General features: G+C 28.5%; 1 protein-coding gene and 1 long non-coding RNA gene across 2 annotated transcripts in view; one reads left to right on the forward strand and one right to left on the reverse strand.

Annotated features, from left to right (window-relative positions):
- Positions 1-4,624, reverse strand: part of LOC106690129 (uncharacterized) — a 38,889-nt gene extending 34,265 nt beyond the window's left edge. Inside the window, exons 1-2 of the mRNA XM_067052595.1 lie at positions 4,419-4,624; positions 564-751 (exon numbers count right to left, since the gene is read on the reverse strand). Coding sequence (XP_066908696.1) covers positions 564-751; positions 4,419-4,506 — 276 coding nt within the window. The 5' untranslated portion in view covers positions 4,507-4,624. The remainder of the gene's footprint in view (positions 1-563; positions 752-4,418) is intronic.
- A 10,270-nt stretch (positions 4,625-14,894) lies between these two features.
- On the forward strand, positions 14,895-18,534 carry LOC112210671 (uncharacterized). The gene is made up of 2 exons (XR_002945256.1): positions 14,895-14,977; positions 18,284-18,534. It is a non-coding gene; the product is annotated as an uncharacterized lncRNA (long non-coding RNA).
- The last annotated feature ends 1,010 nt before the right edge of the window (positions 18,535-19,544 follow it).

Genomic DNA, 19,544 nt, shown 5'->3' on the forward strand with positions numbered 1-19,544 from the left:
CCCACTTTTTTCTATGGTGGTCTTCAGATACTATCACTATTAATGAGGACATATTTAATATTTTTCTTCTATATATAAGATAAGTCAGTTTTAAGAAGACCTATCCTTGGAGATCTAGTTGGAATTCATGTGGGCAACTAAATGGTTGGAAAGTCTTCTGGTCATGTCTCCTTTGCTTCAGCTAAGTTACTTTCCTTTTCTGAAGATGCTATTTTTCAACATATCTTTCGGACCAGCTTCACCAGATTATTATTACTATGTTTTGGTAAAAGCTTGGGTGGATTTCTATTCTGGCAGAAAAATGACCTATTTTGTATTTTAACAAAATATTTAATGCTATTCCTTTATGAAATACTTAATAAAGCGAAATTCAAACCAAGATGAACTGTACCACATCATTCAACTAAGCAAATATATATTCATCATTATGTACGTATCTATCTTTTATTTTGTACAAAAATAACTTTACACAACCAACAAATTTTTTTTCATGTAATGTACATACTCACCAATTTCTCCAAAAGTTAAAAAAGTATGATTTAAAATATGATTAGTACTATCACCTGGTCAGCAGCTTTTTGACATCGATCTGCTAATGCTGCCAGTGGACCGAAAACACTGGAAAACTCTGCTGGGCTGAAGATACCAACTTGACACAACGGAGAACCATACAATGGCAATGCTGATCGTAACCTTGATATGTATGTTCTTTCACTTTTCTCCCAATTCGAAGATAGGCCTCTGGTGCCTTCTAAAATAGAAAAAAATTAATAGTAATAAATACAAATTTTTTTCTTTCTAAGGTGTAAATATAACTTTAATCTCAATACTATAAAATTTACCATGTAACAATATACATAAATCTTTTCTATGCACTTGACTTTATTTTAACAACTGATTAGTTTATTTGAAAATGAATTTATGTAACTAATTAACTCTCAATAACTATTCCACCAGTTTTTAGTGATACCAACATTTTTGGTATGATACTATTAATTAACGATATCACTAATGGCTTATAATCAATGAGAAAAATCTATCTTTGTTTTTCAAGATAGTTTCATAGAAGTGGGCTCAAAGAAAAATTGTGCTGTGAACCAGTAAGTGTTAGAACCATATCACACACCTATAAACATCAACTTACAAATCAATAATTCGAGTAAACCATGCTCTTTAAACAAAGTTGCAACAATCAAACCAAATTTATGAACATATTAACTCATTTAATATGGACTGAGTCGATAGAAGTACTGTGAACATGGATAATTGTTAGGCTCTAAAAGGATTAATATCCAAGACATTGATTAATTTGCTTTTATAGATTCAAAATAAAAATAAGCAAATTTGTTTCAGAAATCCAAATAAACAATAAAACAAAAAAAAAATTCCATTAGGAATTGTTTTTATCTCGATGTACAGCATTTTTCAAAACTGGCAATAGAAAAAAACTGCAATACAACTTTTTTTATAAAGATGCGTTAATAGTTATGTTATGGTATGTATATATGAGAAGAAGAAAGATGGTTGAGTGTAAAGAAAATAAATAAATGTTTGCTTATTTGAGTTCTGCACCTACTGTACCCCTAACCATCTCATACAATTTTTTTTCTATTTTACTAGGAAAAAAATATATAGGATACATTTCCTTTCGTTTTGTAAAATTTGAATTGTACTAGATAATACATATTACATTTTGGAATGTCTTTTTGTCTGAAGTTGTACTAGTATCCTATCTACACTATTCATAAATAGGAATGTTAATGATCATAGATTTAAAAGTATAACGAAGTTGTATTAAGTTTCCATCAGTAATAGACTTTATAATTTCTTACGTGACACTTATTATTATAATGTAATCCAGCAGGTATAATTTTTTCAATAGCTTTTATAGAAAGAGTAAAAATTAAAATTTTTTTCGTTTTAAAAAAGTAAGGAACACTGTTGCCAATATAACTATAAAAATATTTTTACGCTGTCCTAATAATTATCTGACTGAAATAAAAAAAATCAAGTTCAATATAAAACAATGTTCATGAAGGCTTTAACATTTTTTTTTACCTAAAATTATAAAGAAACTAACCTTTAAAAATATATGTATTTATTAATGCGGCCGTAGAAGCAATACTTCAAGAATTGATTACAACTATTTTTATTGTTGTTAATTAGAATCGTAATGATTTTGGAGAACAGTTTACTATAGATACTGAGAAGCAATAAAAATACTCTCATTTGTATGCGGTATACAATAATCTGAGATTAATTTAGATACACTAATGTATGAAGGTACAAGGGACAAGTTATTCTTTAGTTAAAAGGTACACAGGGGACAATTTAATTTGTCCAAATTGACTGTTCCCTCATTTTTGAACTTTATTTCTTTTCTAAAAAAAAAAAATAAACAAAGTTCTATCGAAAACACAAATGTTTTCGGTTGTCTAGTCTCTTATCATGTTGTTTCTGGTACAATATTCCTAAAGCATCACCTTTTTTATTTAAGACATTTTTAAAAACGTAGGAAAGATATTTGGATGTGCCAATAAAATTAGTCATTAGTCTACTTTGTGTTAGTTAGGAAAAACACGACTGATTCGCTTAAATCTTGAATTAACGGTCCCTATCACTTTTGATATGTAAACAGGGAATTCTGTAAAGAAAAACAACGAAAAAACGAAAACGACTTCTTTAAACGAGCTATTCAAGCATATTAAGGAAAACAGGTAGGAGGTTTTGCAGGTAGTAAAACCTGTATGGAGACCCTTCAATACTGGATTGTAGGGCAAAAAGTCTTTATTTTGTGAGCAAATAATGTAGTGTGAGCAAACCAAACACATGATTGCTAGATGTGTACCTTCAATCTAGTTGTATGAATTGATAGAAAATAAGCTTTCGAATATACCTACTGTATAGTTTACTAAACCACTGAATTTGATCCATCTATACCGACATTTACTGAATTAGCTTGTGTATTAGACAAGAATGATGATTGTTTCAAATTTCCCTATAAATCATTTCCAGGGATTAGTCTGGAAAAATTGAAAAAGAGCATGTTTCATGAATCACAAATCTGTAACCTGAAGGATTGATCTTACAAACCCTACAACTCAGCTGAATTGGAGGAACTGAGATGTACTGTATCTTACATCAAACATTTTTTAGGGAAGCACAAAGCAGCAAAATATTATGAAAGATTCGCCAACATTTGAAAAACCTTGGAGCTGAAATGAGTATTAAGGTACATTTTTTGAAAAGTTATTTAGATAGATTTCTTAACAACTTATGCAATTAAGAGAAGTATAGAATGTGATGTCCATCCAAAATATCAAGATAATGGAGCAGAGATTACAAAGTTAGTTGGACAGCCATATGATTGACTATTGCTAGACCTTACAAAGGAATATTCTAGTTAAATATTTCATATATCTTACAAAAAACAGTTTTCTAAACACATTTTTATTTATTTTGAATAAATAAATTATTTAATCATATTGATCTTACTTAATTGTTATTCATAATTCTATTCCTATTGTAATATAATAGTTTATTTTAATACATAGATAAGAAACTTTTAGCTTTCTGACCTATTTCTTTTAATTCAAACTTGTAATGTATTTCGAAATACATACTCTTTTTTATATATCGGGATATAAATTAACTAATAATAACAGTTTTTTATTATACAAGCAGAAAAATGCTCCCACCCTCCCCTTCACAAAAAAAAATATTCAGGATAAAATTTTTTTTTGTCATTTAATACGATTATGAATAGCCTTAATTTAGATAAGTGCAACCAATCCAGCAAATCTGATATTTTTCTTGTATTTAGAATCGGCTCAGAAACTTTGCACCGCTATCTCACTGTTGCTCTGTGTAATGTAATCATTTTAATCAAATAAACGATTATTGTATTGAAGTTGTTTTTTATCAATGATGGCCCTTACCTTACCTAATAATGGAATTGAGAACTTTTGAATTTCTGAATGTTTTACACCCAACGCTTTTCATTTTTCGAATTCAATTCTTCTCTATAATTTGTTTTTATTTAAAATAATAGCAATAATCTTACAATTTTTTTCTATTTAAAAAAATGTAAGTTGTTTGTTTTAGTAATTACTACACTTCATTCTTACAAATTAGACACTTTTACCTACAAAAGTGTTCACATTGTTTTATTTATAAAAAAAATAAAAAAATTGTTCCATGAAAAATATGGTTGTTTTTGATACAAGCTAGTAACAAAGTGGGTTAAAGTTGAAAAAAATGTATTGTCTGAACCTCAGTAATTAGTTCTTGGAATCTATGAGCCATAAATCTCAGTTTCATATTATAAACCTTATGATTTATGACTGAGATTCATTTTAAAACATCACTTTATTTATCTATTTTAGTAATATATTATATATTTTAATTAGTAAACATACCATTGCTCTCTATGACTGGTCTCGGATCTACTATAACAATTTCTGCTTCAAGAAGGGCAACATCGGCTCCAGGGTCCACTTCTGCCATGGATCCTGCCAACCTGACAAGCGGCCATCCTTCAAGAGAGAACTCTGAACAAATTGGGACAAGAAGATCTGATACTGAGCTTCCAACATCGCCTGTCAACTGAAAAGTAGACAGTGATATTATGTTTGGTTTTGTTATTAAATAAAAAGTAAGGTATTAATAATATTCATTAAGTAAAGTATAATAATATAAATTCATTAATATAATAACAATATATATTAATTAATATATATGGATTAAAAAAAATTATATGGTTAGCAGTAGAAACATAAGAAATTTTGGTGGTATAGATGTAGGAGGAAATACGTTGGAACAGGTAGATAGGTTTAAGAATTTAGGTTCTAGGGTAACTAGACAAAACAAAAGGTTGTAGGGCTTAGTAACGAGTGGATCCCTAAAATGTTAATAACCACTGAACCGACGGGTAAACGTCCGAGAGGTAGACTGAAACGTAGATGGGAGGATTGGGTTAAAACTGATTTAGTAGCATTGGATTTGGAGGAGCATCACTGGAAGGAAGTATGTAACATTTGGTGGTATTGGCATCGAACCTTTGGGTTCGTTAGACTTTCATTATTATTATTGTCATTCATTAATATATACATAATAATATAATAATCATTCATTAATATATACATAATAATATAAATTCATTAATAATAAGGTATAATAATATTCATTAAGTAAGGTATTTATAATATTCAATGCAAGGATACAAAATGATCACTAAACTAAGTACACCAAATTAAATGATTAGGTATTGTTTTAATGAATGAACTTTAATATTGGCCTCATATTTGAATGTAAAGGCCACTGATGATCAATACAAGTTAATTTATTATGGTAAAATATAAAAATATGGGAATTTGCATCTATAATAAAGTATAACTTTTTTAGGGTGGTTATTTCATTTTGTATTTGTTTCTATTTGATTATATGTGAAAAAAATAGTGAAATATGTGCCACTTCTAAGAAAACTAATACTCAAGAAAATGTTTTTACCAAGTTTCACGACAAACCTTTTTATTTGGAAGGGTTTTGGTACTTTATTACTAGCTATATTCAGTGTGGAGTAGAGTGATCATCACCTCATGATTTTAAAGTAGATAAATCGTGTCTTTTACAGCCAATAGTTGTAAAGACTTGAAATAGTTAAATATATTTATTAAATGTTATGAGGTTTGAATTTCTTGTGTTTTTTAGTATAATTTTGCACAATTTTAAGTTTAACATAATCGTAATTTTATTATAAACCAGATTATGGAACAGTTGTGTATTCTTTACTCTTAATTGTAAATAATCAACTTGCAATACTAAATATTGAATATCATTTATATTTAACTATACTTAAAAGTCACTTAAAAAATATTGCATGGTTACATATTTATTAACTAGGTTTTTTATTTGAATAATGAGTATGGTTGAGGTAGTAGTTTTTTAAAGTTAAATGAAATAATGGATCAATAATTGATTGGTTGATTGTTATGAAAATTAAAGTGTAAAACCGATTGGTTATCAATACCTGTATATTAGAACATAAAACATAAACTGGGACAGAAGGAGAAAGCTGGTACAGTAGAGATACACTTGGCCCAAGCTCTACAGAGGGTATGCTAACACTGCGGAGTGAGGAGAATCAAAATATGAGGATGATGAAATTAATCATTTTATGTTATATTCTATTACCATATTTTTATCTTGAATTTTATTTCAATCATGTTCAAAAATGAACATCTTTTGTTTGCACATTGCTATCATGTTAACTTCTAGTTTAATGTTTTACCCTAACTATGAGAACTGGCCATGTCTTCCTACATGTTCCATTATAATAGATCATATGTATTAAATAAAGAACATTTCTTGCATTTCTTATTTTTTTTTTATCACCATTTATTCCCCATTTCTGGCATATGGGATGGTTTTAGTATAAGTTACCATCCTATTCTAACTAGAGTGGGAAGGTATAGGTTCCATTCAGTGGAGATGAAATAATTAACTCCTTGATTCGAAACTGCACTGCTTCTGATTTGATCATGCTAAAGTGTGACCCCTTAACACACAGCCACAGCAGGCTCATTTACAAGGCATCTTGTAACTAACTCTTCTACTTTAGGTTGGTCACCTAACTTGTTAACCTGAGAGCCATACTGATTCATCTACCAAGTTCTCAGGGTTGCACGACTTCTAAATTATGTCTAGAGATCCAAGAGCTAAGTTACATTACTGTACCAGCCTACCCAAATCATTAATTCTATCTGTCAGTTGTTGTGTATCTTAATCGGTCATTACATGAGAAGGTTTTATTTTCATATTTTGCGATTTAGAATTTGAAGACTATTGTTCAATATCATTTTCATCATTCAGTATGTACACTTTTTTTTTATCTTCAGAATGGAATTTCCAGAAAATTAATATGCTTAGACTATTTTAAAATTATTTCTACATTTAATTACTAGAGCTTTCAAGTACTTTTTGTTCTTTAGGTACTTTATTGAAGTTTTTGTAGATGATTGTTATTAGCAATTATAATCTATTTTGGTTCCATTCTCGCTGCTTTCATAATTTTTTAAAGTACAATTGGATCCCACGTATCCATCTTAGTGGGCCCGAGACATCGCCCAATTAAGTGAGAGGACTGGTTTATCCATAGTGTCTAAAAAAGTTAAACTCCAATATTTATTTAACCAAAATATTGTGTAAAAATAAAACTATAATTTTAAACTTGATGTAAAAGTGTATGTATTTAAAAAAAATATGATCAAGTTAAATTTATTATATCAATTTAATAACATTTAAAATAAATATTTCTTTATATTGATTATTTAATTTAATTGTGCAGAAGACTTTTCAGTTTTTAATGGTATTTCGAAAAGTCTGTTATTTTGTTTTATTTTTTAATGAAATGGTTTATTTCTCATCAATCATTTATTTTATTTTTATTGCCGGCTAATAATAGAATAGGTGGGGTTCTATTGTAATTCGAAAATTTTATTTTAAAAAAATAATTGGCCAAAGTGCATAATATCTATAACTAGTTTATTGGAAATTAATTTGATGTAGTTTTCACATTCCTTTGTCATTTTTCTTGCATGATCCATGATTTCACTAATACAAGAATCATTTAGGTTAACAAGATTGCTTTTGAGAAAAGGTCCAGTATGAAAACTATAGGATAAAGAGACAGTTTCTGGATAATTTATGCTGACAATGGCTGAATGCTGATGTTGGTAATGAGCTGCACCGTTAGGGACATTTACTGGGAAGTAGTGAAAGTAGGCCTCAATCACTTTCCTTGTCGAAACTCTTTTAACAGTTTCATTGTTGTGACTATTGTCAACAAAACTCTGATCAAAATGTCATTCAAATTTTAAAACAAGGAAATTTGTACTTATAGATGTAGTAGCTAAGATCATGTTATTAGTACATAAGCAAAAACTTCCTCAATAAACATGAATGTAAATATAAAACTTATGTTTGAGAGCTAATGGTTTTGTACGAAATCTTCCAACAACAACCTAAATATAATTTTTATATTTGGTTTTGCACTCATTACTAATGTAAATAAATCAGTGTACTAATTCATATGGTTTAGCCTTTTCTAAGGTTTTTATTTTAGTGTTGCGAGCAGAACTGCTCAAGAGTAAATTTTATACTTTTGGATTGTGCATTTTTTAAGTTTTTGAATTTACAAAAAATTTGCTTTAAAATTACTAAACTACTCTTTATTGAAATTTTATATATTAATTATAATGTTATTACACTTCTAGGAACTAGAATCAAGCAAGTTTTGTTGTGGTAAGTGCTGCTATCTATCGTTCACTAAGTGCACTTTCCAAGGCCAGCTGACCTTGTTTTCCAAACATGTTTTCATGATTGTTCAAAACAATGTCTAAAATATGTGAAATCAGTAAATATAATTCACCTAACTAGGTTTATTTAAATCAAATTTTGATGTTTTTTAAGGTAATGAGGACATGATACAAGTTCAAGAGACAATAATTTAAATAATGTAGTTATAAAACAATTTTAAACCATATGTGTATAGATGAAATGTAAATTTAAAAAATGACAAATATGAGGATGCAGTGGTGCATGAGTATGGGATAATATCCTGAAACATTGTAGAAGCAAAATATAGAATAGTTTATATTCTATTTGGAAGTTTTAATATGTTAATTTAAAAAAAATAATGTAATCAACTTTCTAAACAGAAAATCCAGAATAAGTTCAAAATATATTTTTTTAACAATCATAATTCATAATCTCCATTACTACAAAAAATTATATTTAAAAAATGTTATAAGATACATCTAGATTTTTTAAAGTATATATATCTAATACTTTTTTCTAGTTCTTTATTTATAATTTATACCTAATTTCAGATTGAAGATGTTCATCAAATGTCGATGGCTTACTTCAAAGTGGTACTAATTACATTTTCACTACCTTTATGAAAACTACAATCAAAGGTTCTCTCTTTTAGGGAAAAACGTAAAACGTCCCAATAGCAATTGGGTGAATTTATTTTAATTCACTGTATACCTGTATATTTATTTGTCTTAATTATATGCATTGTCATTATTTTGTCAATAATAACAATTGAATGGTAAGGTAAAAAAAGAAGATATCTAGTATAAGTGTAGTATAATATTCTGGGACATAGATTTCAGCTTAGAATAGTTATTAGTATTACTATATATCAATTCAATAAGAGGACTTTACAGTTTGGGTTTAATTGTATCTATTACCTGTGTACTATTTCTGGTTGACTCTTCAATGAAATATAATTTATAGAAAAAATGTTTACATTTCTTGTGAATTAAAATGATTAAATTAATTTTTAAAAATTCGATTAAATCCTCGAAACGAAATAAATTCTTATCAAAACATTCAAGAAGATAGGCCATTTCGTAAGTGTTCTGTAGTAAGGGTAAATCTCGTAATTTTCAGGAGAGTGTATAATGTACTTTACCTTACCCAGGAAATTATTTTTAGAATTACCTTTAACATGTTTATATTTTTGAGAACCTGTTATACAACTGTGTTTCAAATATTTAAACTAATTATTATCAATGATTACTCAAGTAAAAGGGGGAAAATTATAAAATACTCAATTGTCTAATTTTTTGAGATACTATATATAATCCAAAGAATTCAATCTTCAAAATATTTCTTTCTTTTTTTTTCAATTTTTAATTAATTTTTTATATTAAAATAAATAGAAATGAAAAAAACAAATATATTTAAGCTTTTAATTTTTTTAAAAATTATTTTTCTCTGAAATATTTATAATTCCGCTATATTTTTTCTATTTTTTTTAGAAACTGAATCGAAGAAATTTCATATAATTCAGTTCTCTAGCTTTAAAATGACGTTTATAAATTTTTTTCTGAAATAAAAAGATACAGAATAATAAATTGAACATTTATGAAATAAAAAATGCTAAGAGGCAATCGAAAATATTAATAAATTATGAATTTCATTTACTAACCAATAAATGCAAAACAGCAAATGATTATTCTGTTTTTTTAAACTGATAATAGTATTAAAAATATTAAATGTTACAAGCTAATAAAAGTTGAAATATGAGATCAATTCATAATGTACTTATAATAGTCAAAGTCGTTATTAATAAATTTCACTTATGTCTATCATTTTGATGTGTTATTTTGTCACCAACTGATAGATGTTGTCATCTGGTTGGACCATATTGGATGTAATTTTTTAAATGAATAAAATAAAAAAATTATTGCTGTCTGCGTATCACACATTTCTTGTTGTCACCATAAGACACAAAATTTAGTTTAGATTGGTGGACTTGTGTAAAAGCTATCCCTATTTTTGTGATTTTCCAAAAAATAAATAAAATAAAGACTAGAGAAAGCGTAATTATGAATAAGACATTTTTATTTTTCAGTTGTATCTCTAGGCAAGAAATACAAATTTTGGGATAATTTTATTGTTGGCAATAACACGACAGTTTAACAAAAGGTAAAGAAGCCATAATGCAATCGGAAAAGATCGGGTAGTTTCGGCTTTTTTTCGTTCGTATGGGATGTCTGTTCTATTTTTCTTTTTTCTCCTTTAATTGTTCACAAAATTCTTTAATATTTTGTTTTCAACTATTAGTTATTTTTTATTACAATGAGAACTTTTTTTTTCAAATAAACATAATTAAAGGTACTTTAGAGGAAGATTTCTTTTAAAATTTGTTATTTAAAGCTTTTAAAATTTAAGAATATTACAATGAGGATAACACCTAGCTGACATTAAAGATCTTTTAGTTATTTGGAGTTTAATCAAAATCGTTTTTAAGAAAATCGAAAAAATGTAAAAAATCGATTCTATATAGAGGCACTTTCCATTTATTTTATTGAAATAGTTCCAGTCACATTCCAGCAGGCATTAAATATGTGATTTCAGTTCCATACAACTTTTCGTTTTTGAGTTTAGCGGACCACATGAACAGTGACACTAATACATACAAATTACCTATGATAGGAAATTTGCTGGAGGAGCTCGTAATATATAATAGGAACAAAGAATTAAAAAAGTAAAATTGTAAATTAAAAAGTGTTGATGACTAACAACTGAATATTTAAGATTTATATTTTGATATGATCATTAAGATCTAAAATGGAAGTGGAAATACCTTTGAAAATATTAGATGCTACCTTCCATCCAAACCACTTAAGACCAGAAATGTCCGTATCAAGTGGACATTCTAAACTGTTGTTCTTTAGACCAGTTAGCTCAGAATACAAATAGTCATCAAGGAGGCTGGGTGTGGCAGGTCTGTTACGCTTCGACTCCTTACTTCCTGTCCCGAAAGGAACCAACATCCCAAACAAAAAAAGACACCACTGCTATCTTTGCAATTATTGTACTGGGATTTTTCAGGAGAACCTCAAGGCTATACATTAAGTCAGTTCAATTATATTTTGGTCATCAGGTAAAGAAGGTAGTATAGAAATTTAGGGTTGATGAACGAAAAAATATACTGTTACGTTTATTTAAAACTAAGTTTCTTCATAATAATTCGAAAATTTATTAAATTTAAATTATTTTGTTTATTAATAAAAAATTAAAGTCTGTTGAGGTGCGTTCATCGCACAGCTTTCACCAACCACCCTGGAAAGCCAACATTACAAACAATAAATTTTTATTTATTTATAATCTTAAATTCTTTCTTGAGACTGGCAATTTTTTAATAAATAATTCAAAACACTATCCAAATTATAGTCTCAAAACTTTTATTTCTTTTACACGTCCAACGTTTCGGCCAATTCGGACATCTTCAGGGACAATCTACTACAAAAAATTTGCATTATATGTATGATCCTACAACCAATTTAAATATTTAACATTATTATTTATAATTTACCTTACCTCAATTCACTATGAAACATCTAATTTAACCATTCCAAAAACTTCATACAGGCTATTCTGCCCAGGTCAAAACATTTATATCTATGAAAACCATTAAAACCATTAGGTAAAATTATTTTTTGTTAATCAGTATATCCCACATATGTTTAATTACCTAATAAGTCAAATATCCATTAAAAGACACAGTCAAAATTATTTCTCTTTAAACACTATTAATACACTTTTATTACAACCTTGCTTGTAACCTTCCTTTACTAAGTTCAAGCATTTAAAAAATTATTTATCATAATTACATTTTTGTCACTTTTTCTCTTTATTACATTAGAAAAAATCCTATCAAGGCCAACTATAATTATCCATATATAAATTATCCTATATTATTTATAAATTAATCTTACTTAATATCTCTGCATAATGTTGATTTAAATTCCTCGTATCTGTTTTGAAATTTACTGTGTAATCAATATTTTCAGATATGTAAATGGATTCCAGTATTTTCCTTTTGTATGTATTATTCTCTTTATGTAAAATGAGTGTATTTTCAAATCATAGGTAGGATCATACATATAATGGAAATTTTTTGTAGTAGATTGTCCCTGAAGATGGCCGAATTGGCCGAAACGTTGGACGTGTAAAAGAAATAAAAGTTTTGAGACTATAATTTGGATAGTGTTTTGAATTATTTATTAATAAATTTTTATTTTTCTGTTCCTGTAAAAATTCTTATTCTAGAGTTTCTCGTATGAATTACGAATATCAAATTTGTTTTTGTCAAGAATATAATAGTTTAACCAAATATAAGAAAGCCGTGTAGCTATGATAGGAATCCAGAGAGAATAGGTAAGAGAGGTTGTCACTGTTTTGTTGGTTTTTAAACTGCTGTGTTTATTTCTCCATTTCTCTACTTTAGTTCATTATCAAACTCTTTCCTAGTTCATATTTATAATTTTTTTATTACTGTAGCTAAATGAATAATTATTTAAATAAATAAAATTAAAGGTATGGGCGTAGGCAGGATTTCGCCAAGGAGTGGGAGCAGGTCTAAGCCATTAACACAAACACTATATATATTCCACTCTGAAACGTTAGGTAAAAGATAGATATGTAATTCCGCATTACAAGAAATATCCCCACCATTTTATTTCTACTTCATAAAATTCAATCATTACTTTTTAAATTTTTATTACCTATAATCACATTCAATTATTGAAAATCGAGCATAAGCCTAATTATTGTACATAAATACAAAAATTTATGAGGTTTACTCTGAGCGCATCAGCCTTGTTGGATTGCGGGTAAAAATATTAACCACTACTTCTACGATGGTTGCCTTCTTCGACTTTACCAGTATACATAGTCCATTCAACTTATCCTCTCCCATTGTCGACCGTATCCATGTTTTGACCCACCGTAAGTTGCTGAAAGTTCTCTCCATCGAGCATCATAAAAAACTTTATAAAAAGGACTAAAAATCTAGTTTTTACTCAGGTTTTTCAATACTTGAAATACTCACACTTAGATTTATTATCATGGCTCAAAACAGATCTTACCTTCCTAATTATAGCAGTTTTCCAGAAAGAAACCATCTATCAAATAAGTTCACAATTTTTTTCTTGGGTCCCAAAAATCTAGGGAGGAGCCGTGGCTCCCCTCTGATTAAAAGTACTTTAGGGAGAGCTTTTCAGAAAATTCGGCATTTAAGTCCGATTAAAATATTTCAATGGGAATAAAACCAATGTGATATTACAGATCTTTTAGTTAGTCCGAGTTTAATCGAAATCTTTAGAGCCATTTTTGTAAAAATGATTCTATTATATTTTCAACCTCGACTATAGTCAACAAAACAACATAATTATTATGAACAAACAAAGATTGGTGGGTAACAAATAGTATTTTTATATTTAAAGGAGACACTGATTTTAATATGGCTGTAAAAGTTCTATCGTTAATCTGCATATCATTAAACTTCCATAAAATTTTAATGTTTATAGATATTTTGAGTTACCCCCAATTAAACTTGGATATTTTAATTAATTCATATCTCTAATGATACTCGAGGCATATAATTGTGATATAAACATAATTTTTTTAAAAATAAAATCAAGGTTTATTTATTACGATTGATAAATTAATTTGGGGGAAAATTTAGATCAATACAGGACAAAATAACATGTTCCCTCTGGAAACTCTATCGGCCAGGGAATCATTCCCCAGGTGGCTGGTTACAGGGATTCTATTTTACTTATTTTTTTTTAATCAGTAAGTTGAATTGAAAATTATAGATTTCCAAATATGAAAATTTTTAAAATAATCAACCAGTTCTTAGGGATAGAGAGTGGATCAAATCCAACAAGTTGTCTGTTTCAAAATAGTACCAACCAAAATGGTAAAGTACTTTAGCTGTCGAAAAATTATTTCCGACATATAGCGATTTCTTTTTGACATCCCAACTACATTCTAAAAAGAGGAGGTTATGTTACGCAAGACGACCATGGACTAGACTACAGGTATCCAAAGGCTTTTAGGAATTTCACGCTGAATCGACAAAACCTGTGAACCCGTTTAGTTCCATTGAAATGGTTTCACATCCAAAATTTCCTGTTTAACGGGCTAAAGAATTTGCCGTGTATGGTGATTGCTGCAGGAGAAAGCAGATTTTTCTCAGAAAATGGTGAAGTAACATGTGCCTATATCGGTAACAGAAATGCTACCTCTTTATTTCCCGAATGTGTTTGTAGATATTTATGTTCATTATAATACTCGAAAGAAAAAATTCGACAATGTCTACAGAAAATATTTTTTTTAATAACTATAAACGTCGAAAAATAATCGATTACAATTATCGAATTTATACAAGTAGAATAGGTTGTAGTTTCAATTTTATATTTTGATATTTTCTGATTTTTACTACTCTGAGCTATCGTTTTCAAAAATATATTCTGTTGATTTTCAAATTTTATTAAACAAATGTATCATATGTAGAATAATATTGGCTCAAGCTCAAAACGATTGGTTATGTACGGATTTTTTTTTTTAAAGTACAATCATCAAAAATTGATATCAGAGACGCTGCACTCTCCAGGTAAGTTCAAATTAAATGTATGTTTCAGATATCTTACGAAGTTACAGATTTATAATTATTATTTATTTATTTAACTTAATCTAAAAATAGCAATATTTTCGGAGAACAATACAAGGACCAATGACACTAAGTTTTCATACTTGATAAAGAAATTCTTCCTGACCTCAATTTTTGGATTTAAGGTATTAGTTCAAATTAGTGTATATCTAAACAGTATGTTCATTTTTGAAATCTTAGGTCAAATTTGAATCCAATGATTTCTGAAACATAAAAGTAGTATATTCCAAGCGAATGAGGATTTGAAATGATTGGACAACATTGCGAATTTGCAAGTTGTGAATTGATCTAGAGTTTCAAGAGAGTAAGTTGATTTGAATGAATTGTAGCGAGAGCATCCACCAATAAAAATTTATCAGAAATACATAAAAAAAAGTAAATAAATAAAAAAAAACTCCGGATACAAACCAGCAAGGAAGTTATAAATGGGTGGTTATGTCATACAAGGGACAACTTCGGGAGGAAGAGCTTTTTTTTCTACCTACCTACAAATCTACCAAATTTATACTTCGCATTTTTGTCAATATTGAATATTAGCAAAAAAAAAAAAAATTCTTTTTTATTAAATTGGTACTTGTAGTCTTTGGTTTCTAACCCACTTAAATATGATCTTAAAAACAGTTTTTCAAAAATTATTTCATTATTTTAAAACTGTTTTTAGCGAGCTTTGACATCACATTAACTCCTTCATATTTTATTTTTGAAAAGATCAAATAGTTCAGAGCACTAAATACCATGAGCTATACCATGTTCTTGGGTCAGACCTAAATTTGGATAAACTATAATATTCAACAGAAAATAATCTGAAGTGTCTCGTTAGTTAAAAATATTATGTTGAGAAAAGTAAAGAAGAAAACACTGAACAATGCACTTTCCTTAGCCTGTAGATGTGTGCACTGTTTCTCCACGGTAGTCGACTGCAGGAAGTATATGGACCATCTAAGAAGCCTAGATTTTATGCATGTATGACGGACAGATTTCTATTCCTGGGTTACCCACTGTCCTAGTAAACGAGTTCAAGAATGCTCCAACAGTATAAGTAAATAGTTTTAACATTACGGAGATTCAGAGAATACATAAAAGATTTATAATAAAATAGGTTTTTTTTAATAAAAACGAAAAATATTTTTACGAAAAACGTCTTTCCTGTTGGTCAGTGTAGTATTCCTACCCATTTCTATTGGCTACGTTAGGAAAAATAAATGCAAATTTTAAATTTTATGGACAGCGGTCTTATTGTATTGTAACGGCTCCTGGGCTAATATTGTAACCCCCACCTTCAGCGGACCCAGCCCAACCCCTTATAATGCCATGTGGCAAAGGAAGGGCACCAGTTACGTATGTATTTAGATATTAATATTGTTGCTATTTAATAAAGGAGGTAAGAAGAAAAAAAAATTAAAAAAAAAAAGGACAGCTGTTTGGGACAAGAATGAATAAGACATACCTCAAGTCTGTCTGTCTTAATGTATCATATTTTAAAGTGATATTAGCTTAAAAATTAATTCTATTCTACCCTGATGTAACTACTAATAACTAGTAAGTATATTTGTAAGAAGTTGGCCAGTTGTACAAGTTTTATAGGGTCGCAAATCTTTTGACTCAATAGCGATGCCACAGCAAGTAACACAAATATATCTTCAGTTCCACTAAACGCGATGAGTGTATTTATGTATATGACCGTGATTATATATGTAGAAGTGATGATGGTTGAGGATAGGAGGAGGAACGAATAAGTAAAAACTTATTTATTAGTGGCAACGTTTCGGCCAGAATTTCAAGCCTTCATCAGGGCCAAGAACAAAATCAAGATGACCACCATAATAAATAAAGGGAATTATAGAATGATTAGAAAATAACTAACAATATAGATACATAAATAGTATTTAAAAAAAAGTATAGTCTAATTATTATAAGAAGATAAAGGCTATATGAGAAAAAGTAATATTAAAATTGAGAAAGAGGAAAGAACAAAAATTAAATCTAAAATCTAGTTAGTAAATAAATGTAAAAAGTTTTTTTTAAATTAAAATTATGAAAAAAAAGTGAGAAAGAAAGGATAAGTAGTAAATGAAATATGTTAGTGAAATACTTATTTAGCACGCTAATGACCTTCTATGGGCAGATTTAAAAACTTTTTAAAAATAAAAGAAAATTTAATGTTTTAATAATTTATTTCAACGTGTTTTGAAATAACAAATACATACGTATATGAGATACTGAAACATTCTTACATTAGTCCTGTTCTTCAACTTAACATATCTGAAAAGCTGTTTTTGTAATATAGGTATTTCAAGGAATAATCATTTACGGTTGCTTAAGCAAAAATAGTGGATGCAATTGAATGAGTAGGGTATCACATTTTGTTGCAGCGAATTTTCCTTTTCGGAAATTAAAAATCATTTAATGAGGAAAATGAATTTTTTTCTCTTCCATTTTGAGCAAGCAAAATACTACTTGAAGATAAGAAATCTCGGTTGAAACTGATGCATAAAAGCACCTTTTTTAGAATATATATACATTATTGACCAAGTAAACACGATTTTATAAACACAGAGAGGATTCAATTGAAATATTGAAAAACGCTACGAACTTATTTTACAACCCAATATTTGATAAAGATTTATTTTTGTGAAGGCCTTTTTTGAGTCAATCAACCCATACAATAAATTAGTAAACAAGACATATCAGAATGACTAAGGCACGCATTAAATAATACAATTTCACAGAAAATACTGACTAAACGCGGCAGTGATATGGCTTGTGTCAATGTTTAATTCATCAGGGAGTGACGATTCATCATTCAAGTAGGAACATACCGAACGTCTTCTGAGGAGAGTGGAGCGAAGGTCATTGGAAATGAACTTTAGCCAGTAAGTTAACTACGAAGATATTAAGAATATATTACTCGAATGGTGTTAATGAAGTTTATTCCTAATTTCCAATATCCAAATTACCCCTTTTTGGTCCTAAATCAATAAACTTGTAAGTAATAAACAAAAAAGGATTGCTATCAATTCATGTGTATTACAAAAAAATTAAAATAATTACAGTTTTACATATCATGAGTCATAGATAAAGTTAGGCCAGTAATTTAGTTTTTATTTTCGGAAATAAAAATAATCTCAAATTAATTACAAATTATTTAGTAGCTTTTTTTCCTATCAAATTCGAGCTTTTTGTTGCATTAAATTTTTTAATATACTGGACAAGGTTCTGAAATTCATATTGTGGCATTTATTTTCCAAGACACTACATCCGTATTTGGAAAACAAAACAATGATCTACACGTCAAGAAGAATGCTGGGATAGGCACAGCAAAGGGCGTGTCTTCAACAAATCTCCTCCCATGACTCCTCAACTTCTTTAACAACCACCAGGTACTTGAACCACGGTGTAGGCAGTCTCAGGGCAGATGTTGCTGTCGGATAGTGTGTGCCATTTGCATATGTAACTGCTCCCGTTCCGATGAACTCGACTTTATATATATTTTATTCATTTATATTTGTTATTTATTACAATATAATATGTATGTATTATTTTAAATTACCGTCACATTGGTAATAGATAATATGTGTGTATTTGAAAACCGATTTTTTTTAAGGATCGTATCATAGAGACTTATAAAGGACAATATTTTGCCATTAGTATTATATAATTCTAGCCATTAATTCTAAATAAATTAAAACCATCTTAAATTTGAATAAGATGTAAAGTTCCCCAAGCTATCAACTTTATCAACATTCCTGATGAAGCTTAACAAAGTGAGACGAAGCATCAGAAAATAAATACTTGTTAACTATTTCTGTTATTTTTGACCGCAACCCTGTGTATCTATTTCATACTTGAAATATACGGTAAATTAATTTTATATACTCGTATAAAATTATTTGAATATGTAACAAAGTCACATTTTGCCAAACATTAAATTTGAATGAAAAATCGCTTAGTTTCAAAATAAACATAGAAACTTGAATCAGCATTATGCTGAAATTCAAAGGAAAATTAATTTGTGATAAAAATTTACATTTATAAGATTGACATTACATAGTTAAATTCAGTAGTTTTTTTAATACTATAATGAATAAATAAATAATCTAAAATTAAATTGGGAATATAATGAAATTATGCCAAACCTGGTACGTGAGGTAGTTTGATTGTTGATAAAGTGAGCAATAAGATTGTAAAAGATTAAATAAAATTATAAGAAGTTAAATGGTGAATACAATTAAGTAATTTATATAAGTAAGTAATGTGATGAAAGTTAATCTATTGGTGCTTAGTGTCTCCATAATTTAATCATGTTTATAGGTTAATTGACTAAATTATTGTTAGCTGTAATATTGTAAATTAAAAAAAAAAAAATTGTACTGCTACAACCTATGAAGGGTCAGGAGTACTTTGTAAGGAAGTACTACTACTTGACCAACGGTTGTGCAAGGAGATGATTTGGTCAGAATCAGGCTCGACCGCCAGATTTTTTGAGGCTGGGTGAACCCCGGAGGGCTCC

The sequence above is a fragment of the Halyomorpha halys genome, unplaced genomic scaffold (assembly GCF_000696795.3).
Source record: "Halyomorpha halys isolate HHAL.00 unplaced genomic scaffold, Hhal_1.1 Scaffold1584.1, whole genome shotgun sequence".
Lineage (NCBI taxonomy): Eukaryota > Metazoa > Arthropoda > Insecta > Hemiptera > Pentatomidae > Halyomorpha > Halyomorpha halys.